The sequence below is a fragment of the Pseudopodoces humilis genome, chromosome 16 (genome assembly GCF_049639895.1).
Source record: "Pseudopodoces humilis isolate 2021_Gansu_Grassland_sample_001 chromosome 16, ASM4963989v1, whole genome shotgun sequence".
NCBI lineage: Eukaryota > Metazoa > Chordata > Aves > Passeriformes > Paridae > Pseudopodoces > Pseudopodoces humilis.
Genome location: NC_142215.1, coordinates 1,852,052 through 1,865,517, shown reverse-complemented (window position 1 = coordinate 1,865,517; position 13,466 = coordinate 1,852,052). Strand labels below are relative to the sequence as shown.

The window sequence follows — 13,466 nt, the reverse complement described above, 5'->3', positions numbered from 1 at the left end:
ATACCTAAATGAGAAACCTCTGAATGAATTGTTGGTTATACAGTCCTGTGAAAACCAGTCAATAAAACATTTAGGCAGACTCTGTAGGAAATTACAACACAACCTTGAAAACACACAACTAAAAATAGCGTGGAGTGCTGTGCTGTGATTCAGGAGCTCTCTCTGACCAGAAATGCAGAGTCATTAAGCCACTCCTGGAGGTGGTGAAACTCAACATGCCTGGATTTGGACCTCCAGGAGGGGGAAGCTGGGTATCATGTGTTTGTCATTGTTTATCTGGGATAAAACACAGTTTACTTAAATCAGAGTTGCAATAACATCTCAAGGGAGTGACTGTGCAGGTTGGGTCCTTCTAAATAACGTGTGCAGGTGCAAAAATGGAGTGATTTAACTCTGACCTCTGTTCCCTCACTCTTCCCCTCGCAGCACTGCTCAATCCTGCGCTTCTTTCTTGTGCAGGACAAATCTGGAAGCACTTCAGAAGAAGCTGGAAGAGCTGGAGCTGGATGAGCAGCAGCGAAAGCGCCTGGAAGCGTTCCTCACCCAGAAACAGAAGGTTGGGGAGCTGAAGGATGATGACTTTGAGAAGATCAGTGAGCTGGGAGCAGGGAATGGTGGTGTGGTCTTCAAAGTGTCTCACAAACCTTCTGGCCTCATAATGGCAAGAAAGGTGAGAGTCAGAAAGAACAACTTGGGGGTGGTGTTTATAGAGGATGTTGTCTCTGAAATACAGTGACTTTATTTAGAGAAATAATTGCTGTTGACACACAAAAATTACTATTTAATGCCAACTTTCAGAGAAGGGCATGTGTTTCCAAAAGTAGGAAAGGTTGCACTTCCTCATCCTATGTGAGCTTCCCAGTTTTTCAGAAGAAGTGTCACATGTGTTAGTAATGAAAGGATTGGCATTTGTTCCTCCTTTTTGCCTCTCACTCAGAAGCAGACCTAAAAAAGAAGGAGGCCTAAAAAATTACTGGAATTTATAAATTAGACAAAAGTGGCAATATTCTGTATTCTGGGCAATAAGTTTAGAGGAATGGGAAAGGTATCACCTGTCTTAAGAGCTTCCTTCACAGGCACACACCAGAAAAGGGCCTCTGGATGAGACTGGAGAGGGAAAGAACTCAAAAAACTGGGAATGGGGGAATCCATTGGAGTTCAGTGACATCTCCTGTTCTGTAGTTCCATCCTGGGATGCAGTTTCTGTGCAGGAAGGGATTTTTCCATCCCTGAGAGTATTTTTCATTCTTTACAACCTGGAGCAGTTGTGACCTAGTTTGCAGGAGAACTGAGATGATTTTTTTTTTCTTTTGGCTGAAATAGCTCGGTGGTTTTAGTCTCATTTAGTTTACATGAGAAGGTTTCACTTCCTGTCACAATCCCTGGGAACAAAACACTCATCCTGGGACCCATTGTTTTACTACACTGGGAACTTCCTTTTTTTTTTTTTTTGATTGAAAAGTTGGAGACTTCAGGTATTTCTTTTTAAGATGGGGACAGCATCATCTCCAGCAAAACTAAAGGAAAATTTTCTAAGAATAAACTATACTGAGGACACTGGCAGTCTGGGGAGAAGCAAAGGAAAATGCCCAATTCTGGGGATGTGAGAATTACAAAATGCACAAGTCACTGAGGTTTTCTTGAACTAAATCAATTTAATTGATTTTTGTTTTTTCACCTGCTGTGGGTTTAACAGGAAATTTTGCCCCAATTCATTAATATTTGATGCAACTGTTTGCTGAATTGCGATTTTTCTTCCATTTATTAACCAAAATTTCATTTCCATAATTCTCTTTCTAGAATCTTTCCTTTCACATAAAGAACACACTTGTGTTGTATGGGATGAACAGTCTTGGGGGGGAAAAAGTATTGGGGAGCTTTTAATTGGAGGTTCAGCTCATTCCTTCCACTAATGCTCTACAAACACCTGGACAGATATTTTTCAGCAGCTGCCTCTGAGTCAGTGCATCTATGACACATTTCCCTAAGGAAATGTGCTGGAACTAAAAATTTCTGCTGGAGAAGTATTTTGTGAAAAGAGGATGGAATTCCTGCCTTTTCATGGGTGCTGTGTTGTGGTGTTTTCCCTTGGCCACTAGGAGAACAAGGATGGGTATTTTACAGTTAAATTGTAGAATAATTTGGGTTGGGAAGGGCCTCTGGAGGTCATGAGATGCTCAAAGCAGAGCCAGGTATTGAAAGCCTCTCTGAATGGCACAAACCAATCCTGAAGAGTAGATTTTCTTTTATTTAGTGGGCTTCTTTTTGCAGTTAATCCACCTGGAGATCAAGCCAGCCATCCGCAACCAGATCATCCGGGAGCTGCAGGTGCTGCACGAGTGCAACTCCCCCTACATCGTGGGCTTCTATGGAGCCTTCTACAGCGATGGGGAGATCTCCATCTGCATGGAGCACATGGTGAGTGCTCAGGAATGGGTTAATCACTGATGGAGAGATCTCCATCTGCATGGAGCACATGGTGAGTGCTCAGAAAATATATTTCCTGGGAGTTATTTACTGAGCGTTCCTGTAAACCCTCAGTGCCACCAGCACTGCAGTCACCAAAGTTCTCTGCTCAGCTGAAGGTTTGGATTTGCTCTGCAAATCTGAGGTTGAGATTGGTAGATTGGAGATGTTTTATCCCCTTCTCCAGTGTCTGCCTTGCACAAATGTAGCTTCCCAATTGCTTCTCTTTTATCCTTTTGTTGTATTTCAAAATATTTACCCAGTCTTGCTACTTAAACAGTTGTTCTGATTGGGGTTCGGCTTTGTTCTTTCTGTAGAATGGACCAGATCACTCTGATACTGCAGGCTCTATTTTTTCTTATTTATGTGAATCCATATTTTGCTCCTTTTTCAAAATTTTAGGGAAAATGCAAACATGAAGAGTAGTGAACAAGCCCAGAGGAATCTTACACAACTTTTTTAATGCCAAAAAAAAATATTTTTAACAGTGTTTCATTTTAATACAAAGTACACATTCTTCTCGACATCTGTTTGCCTTTCTCCAGCCATATGGACTCAAACCATGAAAAGTAAATTTTCTGTAATTAAAGGACAGTCAAATTTGTTGCCTCGCTTGGTGGAGATTTTTAACAACACAAAACACAATACAGCTGAAGACCTCTTTATTTTTTCCCCTGAAAAGAACAGTTTCTTTAGAGAGAAGCTGTATTTTTTCTGGAAAGTGCATGTGATTGTTTTAATGCTTCTCTGGTCCCTCAGAATTTTTAGAAGGAATCGATGGTTGCTTAGGAACGAGCGCTCACGATCCTGGTTTCAGGCATGTGAGAGCCGAAGGGAAGGTGTGCACCCCCCAAAACACAAATTCCTGCTGGGAATTTGAAAGTTGAGCTCTCAAAATTGAAAGCAAGAGCGAAAAATAGGAAAGTAGGTGTTAAAAAAAAACACTGTCTGGCCATTGTTTGAGAATATGTTACATATCACAGGTGTGCACAGCTGTGGTTGCTGAAGGAGCCTGTGCGTTCCAGAGGGGAGATGGTGATCCAAGAGATCACGTGGAGAAATAAAAGGCCTGAAGAGTCTCAATTAATTTGTCAGTGGGAAAATCACCAGCAGCAGTCAGGGTTTGTAGGTTCCTAAGCAGGGGATAATATATCTGACAGGGAATATTATGTCTGACAGCAAACATTTTCAATTTAAGAGAAGGCAGGGTGAAATCTGGTGGCTCAGTCTGGTCCAAACCAACGTTTTGACACGTAGAATAACTGATCAATAAGTTATGAAATCAAAAGAGAGGTGGATTATTTAAATTATAGTCCTAATTTAGCATTAAGCTTAATGCAGATCATTGGTAGAAGCTTTTGGTCTCCTTTTGGATAAAAGATTGGATTAAAATCTCCATTGTGGTCTTTTTTTTTTTTTTTTCAGTTGTTACCACTAAGAAATCTTATTTTTAGCAGTGGGTTACAAAACCTAAGCAGGATTATGAACAAAAAGTTGGAGGTGGAACAGGAATGGAACTTGAGTGTTTGATATTTTTAGGTACCTAAATTCAAGATCAGTGCCTAACTTTGCTTAGCAGCAGGTATTTAACAGGCAAAAGGACTGGAGGCAGCTCCTGCAAAACACTGAAGGCTGCAGCCAACACGAGGCAGCTGAGTTGTGTTCAGCCTTGTCTAGGATCAGAGCTGGTCCTCAGGGAAAGGGAAAAAAGGGTTTTTTTCTGTACAAAATTATGGTTAATATGGCAGTGTCTCAGCAGAGACAGCTGTCCAGAAATCCAGACTAGTTTAACAGGAGATTTCTAGAGATATTTTTTTTTTTCTGCTGGTGTATTTTTAATCAAGTGTGGAGTATGTGGGTGTGTTTTTAACAAAAATATGTGATCAGATAAGTATTTATATACTTCCCTTCTCATAAGAGTTGTAGATTTTAGTCCTCAAATAATAAACCTTTGTGTTCCAGTTTTTTTTGCTTTCACCAAGTGTAAATGTTGATGAAAAGTTCCAAAGGGGAGGTTAAGGCAGAAGGCAATTAATTACTCCAGTTGTAATGGAGTGTTGGGAGTTATCCAGTGCTGATCCAGACAACAGGATATGGTTTTAAATTTGAAAAATGGCTTTTCAATATCTTTGGTTGTATATTCTCTGGTCCAGAGAATCCAGACTTTATGCACAAGTCTATTGTTAAATCAGTTGCTAAAAATAAACAGCATTTTTCCCAGTTTTCCTTTTGAAAAGCTCTTAGCAACAGTGGGATATATTTGCCTTTGCTGGGGGTGTGTGTGCATGCAGGCAGTTTATTTAATCTAATAAACAAGGCCATGGCTTACCAGGGAACCTTCAAAACATTTTCTCCCAGTTTTGGTTCCTTCTGTGCCAAATCAACCTTCCATCCTTGGGAGAGTCACCCTGGACCTGCAGAACTGACAGAGGCAACTCCTCCTGTGCAGGGAGAGGAGGGGGACGGGGGTCTGGGTTCTCTCCTGATCCTGGGCTGCCCAGAGCAGCTGTGGATGCTCCTGGATCCCTGGAAGTGCCCAAGGCCAGGCTGGATGGGGCTTGGAGCAGCCTGGGATAGGGAGAGTTGTCCCTGCCCCAGCCTTAGAGGTCCCTCCCAACCCCATCATTCTGGGATTTTCAAACAGAAAACTCTTTCTCTTCCCTTATGATGAGTTTTCAGCCCCATAATCAGGATCAATAAAATATTTTCTTTCTGTCTTTGGGGGAGGAGGATTATTGTGGATGGCTGTGACAAGAAAAAAATGCATTGAACTGAAAATGACAGAAACCTGTGAAATCCTTCCTGCTTGCTTGTCACTGTTTGTGGACAGTGCTTCCTTAAGGAGATCCAAACCTTGGAAATGCTGCTCTGGAAGAGCATTGTGTGCAGTGTTTATTTGAGTGGATGTTGTAAGTGGCCAAATGTTTGTTTAAAATAAACACAAACCTGACTGATTCCTCCTGAGGAGTGATTTATTTGTTTCAGATTTGCACCACAACAATGTTAAAGCAAACGTGAAGAGCAATTTTTTTTAATTTTTTTTTTTCTTTAACAAATTCAGGCTTCAATTTCCAGCACTGCTTAAAATATTTTAGAGCAACTTGATTCAAGGTTGACTTTTCAAATATTTCTTATTAGGATGGTGGCTCCTTGGATCAAGTGCTGAAAAAAGCTGGGAGAATTCCAGAGCAGATCCTGGGCAAAGTTAGCATTGCGGTGAGTGGGAATGGCACGTCTGGGGCTCGGCTGGGCAATCCAGGGATGAGGGAAAAGGGAATATTCCCCAATTTTTCAGTGTGTTTTTTCATTTTTCAGTTTCTTTTCTGAAGCATCTTTGTACGTGGTAACTGTGGGCACTGGGATGAGTAACACATTCTGCTGTGTGTGCTTGGACTCGCTGCTTTGGGATCAGTTGATGCTTCTGGAGAAGACCTGAATTAACACTTCCTTATTTTTCAGTATTGCCTTTTCCTCTCCGCTCTGCAGCAAGCTCTGTGTGCAGAACTTCCAGGAAGGGATTGGATTTGTTTTTCTCTTTTCTAGTCTGAGCTGGAGGTACCCATTAAAACTCAGTGTTGATTGGCAGTGATTACATTTTGGGATTTCTGTTAAGCTGCATGCGTTTGGAATTCTTGTACAGACAAAGCATTCAACTCTCTCTTCTGCTTCCTAAATTAATTTCTTTTTCATTTTTGTCTAGGTAATAAAAGGACTCACATATCTGAGAGAAAAGCATAAAATAATGCACAGAGGTGAGATAAAAATTTGTGTTGTAACTTTCCTTGAATATAATTTTTATTCACATTAAAATACCTCTTTTTTTCTGTGCACGGTTCTTTGTGGTTCCACACGACTTTGGTTCAAAGGGATTTTCTTGGGCAGTGTAAGGCAAACTTTTTGTTTTAAATCCAAATCTCTTAGCATGACTATCAGGTGTCTTCAGCTTCTGGCTTCCTGCTGCTTATCTGGGTTTATAATCTATGCTTGAGCTGCTGTTCTTGCATTTTTTGTGCACACAGAACTTGTCTGTGTTTGAGACTGATTGCAATTAAAACCTCTGACCTAAATTTCATTTGACTGTTCAGTTGTCATTGACATTAAAATTTTTAAAAGAAACTCTCCTTTTTTCCCATCTGTCTTACATTCACATGCTGTTTATTGAGAGCTGTCATGCAGAACTGCATCCTCTTTTAGGTTAAAACAATTTAAAAAACATCTAAAATGGGAGTGTTGCTTCTCCTGGGTCTTTAGTTACTTTAGAATAAATATATTGGATTATTTTCTGATTTTACTTGCCTTTTTTAAAATCCAGCTCCTCCATTAATCTGTTGCATGTTCCATTAAAGAAGAATGACCCTTGGAACAGTAATAAATCCATTATTGCTGCTGTGGCTGTGATGTGAAGGTGGAGCTGGAGCAGTGGTGGTGCCCTGTGTGCGACCCACAGCAGCTGCTGGAGCACAGGAGAAGATTCAGATTATAAAATATCTGCAGCAGACATTAATACATGTCTAAATTTACATTTATTGCCCAGACCAAAAAGAGGAATCAGCAATCCCAGCTTGCACAAGCTGTTGTAGGATCACCTTACACATGAAAGTTGTGTTTATCACACATTCCTGGCTTGTGGGGTTTTTTTAAAACAAATATAGCTCTCTTGTGGAGCAAAGAGGTTGGAGGGAGACTCTAAACATTTCTGGTGACAGTTTCAAAGTCATTTGTCTCTGTTCAGAGCATAAGGACTCTAGGGAAAGAGATCACCTTATTTTAGGGCATCCTGGAAGAGTTACTGCTGCTTCTTGTTCTCAAGTCAGCCACAGGAGTGGGCTGTTACTATGTTGGTTGCTTGAGGTTTTTGGGTTTTTTTTAGGTTGATCTTGCTCAGCTGAGACAGCAGTTTTTATTTATTTATTTTCAGTTTTACAATCTGTAAATCTGATAAATCCAAAATGAAGCCCTCCTGATCTTGTTTAAGTGCAGCTTAACCTCACGGTGTTCGCTACGCCAGAGATTACACTGCAGGTTCATGGACCAACAAATTCCTCTTCTACAACAAAAATCCCTCTTCCACATTGTTTCCAGTTTTACTGGGTTGAGTGTGCCCTGCAGTGTAAAATTCCATGTCCACATTGTGGTTTTCATTTTTCAGCTCAGTTTCCATCCTGTGTGCTCTGACAGCAGCAGGAGTTTGTGACCCTGTGCACTTCTTGCAGAAGCTGCTCTGTGAACACATCACATCTGTGATGTCTGATAAAGAGGGAGCCAAAATGACATTTTTGGAGTTGACCATGGCCGGTTCTGGCAGCTGAAAGGAGAATCAGTCAGAACAGTGAGTGGTTTTCCCATCTCTGGACAGCCAGAGCCAAACTTGCAGCTTCTGTCCTCGATGCTCTCCATGGGTCTGTCTGTGCCACAGACTGTGCATTTTTTGGACAGCCCTTATGAAGGTTGGAGTGCAGGTGAAGCTGCTTCTGGCAGTTTTTCCAAACTGCCTCTTCCTTGGATCCCAGCTGAAATAAACAGTGCTGGTAAAAGCACTTTTCCTGTAACTGTGTCAGCATTATTTTATACACAGCTCTAATAATTGCAGATTTCTGTGCTTTGCTTTCTCTGCTGCACTGACAAGGTGAGAACAGCATCTCACATGGGCTGCTTGTTCTCACTGTCCATCCCTGGGGAAAATGTGTGCACTTGGTGGGCTTGTTTTCAGCAGGATTTATTGGAGTTGTGCTGTGGGGAGAGTGGGTGACTTAAAAATGGAGAGACATCGCTGTTAAACATGAGAACATAGCAACAAAGGGCCAAAAAAATCTGTTCTTAAATCTACAGGCTTGTGTGAACTCATTTGCAGGAAGGAATTTCTTCCACTGCTGTGTTTTATTACTTGTGTGGCAATATCAGCAAGTTTGGAATATTTAACCTAAAGTGCTTCCTTGCACAGCTGTGTCCTGGACTGAGGAAAACTGTTCACTTGTCATTCCAGACAGCTCAAGGAAGAAGTTTTTGGGGCTTGTTAGAGCAGGAATGGAAAATCCTTTTATAGAGGAAAATACAGTTCTTTTATAGAGGGTTTGCTCATGTGGAGCGCTGGGCTTTGTGTTCTGTTTCTCTCTGAACAGACAGGAATGAAATCACAAAACCTCTGGAAGTTAAACTGGTGGGATCCAAGGCAGGCACGGGAAAGGAAGGGGTGAGGAGCTTGACTGTGCTGGATATTTTAATAATATCTTCTCTTTTGTTAAATAAAGGTATCTGTGGTGCTGTAGGAGTTTAGTCCTCTCTGGAAAGTCTCTCCTTGCAGAGAAGCTGCTTTGTAAATTTTTGAACCCCAGCTGGAGGCAGCAGGTACCACCCAGCAGGGAAGTGTCGCTGCTCTGGTCCAGGGTTGCAGTTCCAGAGGATTCTCGTGAGATCCTGCCTTGGGAAATGGGAATCGATTGGAGGATCCCAGTAATGTGCTGCAGGGCACATCTCTGGTCTGTGTCCTCACATGTCTGCTCAGTAGCTGGTACAGAGTGAATTCTGGGCTGAAGGTGTTATGGCAACATCCAGGGCCACCCTTCAGAATGAACTTGAGGGACAGAGCAGAGAAAGGAACCTCTTCCAAAGATTATCAGGCATTCTGGAAACTTCTCTGTGTTACCAGCTCCCTTTGCAGTGTCATAAATCCATCCCCCTGGCAAAGGACTTCTCTAGAATTCTCTTCCTAGCTTGTCTGGGATGATATATAAAATATCTTGCACTTTCTTTAAAACTGAAATGCTTACATAACACATTTTGTGCTCCTTTTGTCTGCTCCTTGCAAGTTCCAGCATACATTTTGCAGGATGCTTTGGCATTCCTGTTCCTCTGGCAATACAAATCTCTGGTTTCCAGAGAAACTGCTCAAGTGCTCAGAGGCTCTGGAGTGAAAATAGAATAGGTGCTACATCTAGAGGGGTGGAGAGGCAGCCTTCCAAACATCACAGTGATCACATGGGATGCCTTGTGTGGAAAATGAAAATACTCCAGGGAGGAGAAGCTTTGTGCAGAAATCCAGTGAGGAGATGGGGTTGCTGTTCTGGTCTGAGAGCTGCAGTGTGGCTCTGCCACCTGCAAAAACACTGAGGGGAAAAGAGAGACCAGGGGGATTCTGAAACTTAAAGATGCTCACAAACAGAATTTGGTTTGGGGCACTGACAGTGGAATGGTAATGATTTTTTCTTTGCCATTTAATTATGAAGTATCAATGAACTCTGGAGATGAAAGTGAGGATTTACATCTTTGTTCTGAGTTGAATTTGTAGCTGTGCACAAATCTGGGTACCTGGGGTTTGTTCAGGCTCTGCTGTGCTTCCAGGGTGTTTTGCAAACACTGTTTTTTCCATCTTGCTTTTGCACAGAGCTTTGGGTGCAGATTCCTGTGCAGCTGGGAATCTCTAATCTCTGCTCGCTGTTTCCCTGCTCCAGCTGCTTGGGCTTTGGCTTTGGTTGTTTTTCAGCTCCTGCTGGAGTTTAAACTGCCAGGTCAGGCTCCCAGCCTGGATTCTTCCCATCCCTGTGGTGAGGTCTCAGCAGGCAAAGCTTGCCCAGAGGGAGAGCTTGCAGAAGGTCCAGCTGTATGCCCAGCTGGCCAGAACCTCTCTCAGGGGTGGGGAATTGAAAGCAGCACACACAAAATACCTGCTTGGATTTTCCATACCCAAATCAGACCAGGAAACTGTACCTGGAGAGTTTCAGTTGCCTGGAAAGGGATGTCAGGGACAAAAACGTAGAGCCACAATTTCCCAAAGTAGATAATTATCCAAACTTTGTGTTACTGCTCAAAAGGGAGCTGGGGGGGGAAAAAGCTGAAATTGTTTTATTGTCCTCCCCCACCATGGATTTTGCTCAGTGAGGTATAAACCTCCTGCATGGTGATTTTTGTCACATCAGTGCCCTCTTCACAGGACATCCCAAGCAAAGGGCAGCTCCTGGGATAGATCTGTGCTTAAAAGTGAAAAACAAATGAAAATGTGACAGCCTACAGACTTCTGAGTCTGCTCTAAAGTGAAATTATAATTCTCCTCCTTCAAAACAATTTTCCAATTCCCTTTTTTCTGCAGCATTACTCTGCCAATGTGGGCTGTTGGTTGCTTATTTTGATAATGTGTTGGTAATGACCAGCTAAGCAGTGAGATACAGTGAAAAACCTCCTTACAGCTATAAAAGAAACACTGAACACTTGTTCCCTGTACCTTTGTGTTCACAAAGAGATGTTATTAGTTGCTAAGCTACCAGTGACCCTTATTAAATTTCCATTTAGGAAAAGCGATGAATTCAAAATCATGAGGGGGCTCTGTCACAGGAAAAAAACAACCTCAAATTATTTAAAATACACATTTTCAATAATAGGAAAATTATTTTTTCAGAGCTTTAAAACAAAAAAAAAAACAACAAAAAAACCCCAAATCTAAACCAACAACCAAACCCAAGACCACCACCCCAAAAACCCCAATAAACCCAAACCCAGAAAGGAGGAACCCACTCCGAGGAGTGTTAGGCCACAGGATGATTTCTGCCTGTGTAGCTATGAAGGAATGAGAGTGTGGCTGCTGTAATTCATTGACCTTTGTAAAATAAATATGTAGGGCCTCTTTATTGATCATTTCTAGGCAAAGTGTCATCATTCAGGAGGAGTTATGCTGTTGCACACTTATTTATCTCAAAGGAGACCATTTATCTGCAAGGAGGATGTGGATGCCCAAACCTAATATTTAATAGGGTGAAATCAAAAAGCTGACAATCCTTTTTACATGTGTGATTTTGAATATTTCTTTTTATTTATCTGTAGTTAAATAGAATCTGTGAGATGGATTTGGGAGGGACCCAAATCTCTGATTATTCCAGAGAAGGGCCAGAACAGTGTCACAGAAGGGAAGCAAAAGGAAGCATGTGAGAATTCTCACCTTGCATTGTCAGATTTCCTGTTTTATCTCCTAAATTATCTATTTTGGTTATTTTTTTTTCCAGATGTGAAACCATCCAACATTTTGGTAAACTCTAGAGGTGAAATCAAGCTTTGTGACTTTGGTGTCAGTGGGCAGCTGATAGATTCTATGGCAAACTCCTTTGTTGGCACACGCTCCTACATGTCTGTAAGTACAGATTTAAGTGCAGATTTTACAGCTCTGGGTTTGTTAGGGTTGAGTTGTCCCAATTCTGGTGATCAAACAAGAACCAACTGTTGCTGTTCAGCTCTTCCAGCATTCCAGGAATATTCTGATGTCATATCAGAGTTTGTGGGGGGGAAAGAACTGCTGCAGGAAAAGCCAAAAAGTTGGAATATTTATAACATTCCAGAGGAGCTGGGGCTGTGTCTACACTGCAGAACCCAGTCAGTTCTTGCCTTTGGGGGCTGCACACTGTGTCTCCCAGAAAAGCCCAGTGTTTATGGTTTGTTTTCCTTGGGAAGTGTGGTTCTCTTCCCACTCCAGCATTTGCTGGGGTCGCTCTGTAGGCATAGTGCTGCCTCATCAGCTCCTGTGGGATTGCTCCCACATCCCAGCGTGGCTGCAGCAACAGGAGGAATCCTGGGAGTGGGCAAGGAATTAATCTGTTTCCAGGGTGTTCTGTGCTCCTGGGGATGAGGAACACCTTGGAGCTTCTTTCCAGATGAGCTCTCTGCGTGATGTGCAAGCCCCAGCTAATGGCAATAACAGCTCTTTTATTCTCACACACCTTGTTCAGCACACAATTAACTGCTGCACTTGTTCCCAGCTCTGGCTGTAGGATTAAAACCGTGGGCTTAGACTTAAAGAGAAAAAAGCTTTCATGCTGCCTCTGTTCAGCAGGAGACCTGCACTGTCCTTGTGCCATTTGTGACACACCTGAAATCAGCCTGGGCTTGAAGCTCTCACATCTGGGGGCTGTTGCTAATGAGCAAAAGCAAATCTACAGCCCCAGCTCATCCTTGCTGCTGCCTTTCCCTGGCTCTTCCAGAAGGGATGGAGCCAAGTGCTGTCTGCCTTCAGCTTTCTTCAATTTGTTGTTTTCACAGGCTGAGGGTTGGCTTTGCTCTCTGGCATCACAGACCAAGCCACGAGGGGGATTTTGTCTTGGTAGTGAACACTACACTGCAGTAGCTCCCTTTTATACATACAAAGCCACACAGAATTATTACATACAAACATCCCTTTTTACCACATGGAGGTGTGTAAAAACAACAGAGTTTAACTTGAACAGATTTCTATATTTTAATTATATTTTTATAGCAAGTGCTCTGTTTCCTGCTCTTTCTCATCCACCCACCTTCCTTTGCCCTTATATTTTATAAAAATTGTGGGATTTGGACATTTCTATTGCTGTCCAGCCGTTGTGTGGTTTGTCCAGATGGCTTTGGAACTGACTGAGGTGGGACACTGGAGAAAACTCAAATATAATCTCAGTAAATGCTACAAAACTAATTAAACAAAGCTATCACCCCCTTATGGCAGAAGGAAAAGGCTTTATTGCATTCTCACATTCTCTGAGAGGGAGTTTCAAATTACATATGTATTTCTTCAAGATGTGCATGTAATCAGAGAAGAATCTGCACCGTTTTGGTAAAATACGAGCTTGATTTTTAAAAGAGTGCACACAAGTGAACGTATTCTTTGAGAACTCTGAGTAAAAATGGATTTAAGGGTGAAGAAGATCAATGTATTAATAATTTCTGAAACCATATTCAGCACTGAACATTGACAAAGCAAGTGCAAAAATTAAGGAAAAGGAGTTGGTGCAGCACTCATCTGCTGGTTTTGGCAGAAGCAGGAGGTGGATACACTGCTCAGAACTGAGGATCTGTGAAGCACTGGAATAGCCAGATACACTTCTGATCATGATTCAACTGACCAAAAAAATCCCCTACTCAAATATCTTTACAGTGTGTGAATCTCCTGAAGACAATACAAACCAGATTTTTGGCTGAGTCTGATCTTGCCTGCAGAGCCTTGTGTAATACTTCCATTAGATATCTGCTAAAGAAATAAAACAGCACATAAG

At 42.0% G+C, this 13,466-nt stretch overlaps 1 protein-coding gene across 3 annotated transcripts in view; it reads left to right on the top strand.

The window, feature by feature from the left end:
* The window catches only part of MAP2K1 (mitogen-activated protein kinase kinase 1), a 32,393-nt gene that overhangs the window by 13,966 nt on the left and 4,961 nt on the right, over positions 1-13,466 (top strand). The window contains exons 1-6 of one of the 3 annotated variants that reach the window (XM_088063107.1): positions 352-369; positions 460-670; positions 2,272-2,418; positions 5,605-5,682; positions 6,167-6,218; positions 11,457-11,581. In XM_088063107.1, coding sequence (XP_087919233.1) covers positions 659-670; positions 2,272-2,418; positions 5,605-5,682; positions 6,167-6,218; positions 11,457-11,581 — 414 coding nt within the window. In that variant the 5' untranslated portion in view covers positions 352-369; positions 460-658. Of the gene's footprint in view, positions 1-351; positions 370-459; positions 671-2,271; positions 2,480-5,604; positions 5,683-6,166; positions 6,219-11,456; positions 11,582-13,466 lie in introns of those variants that run through there. The other 2 variants (XM_005521647.2, XM_088063108.1) reach the window with 2 other exon arrangements.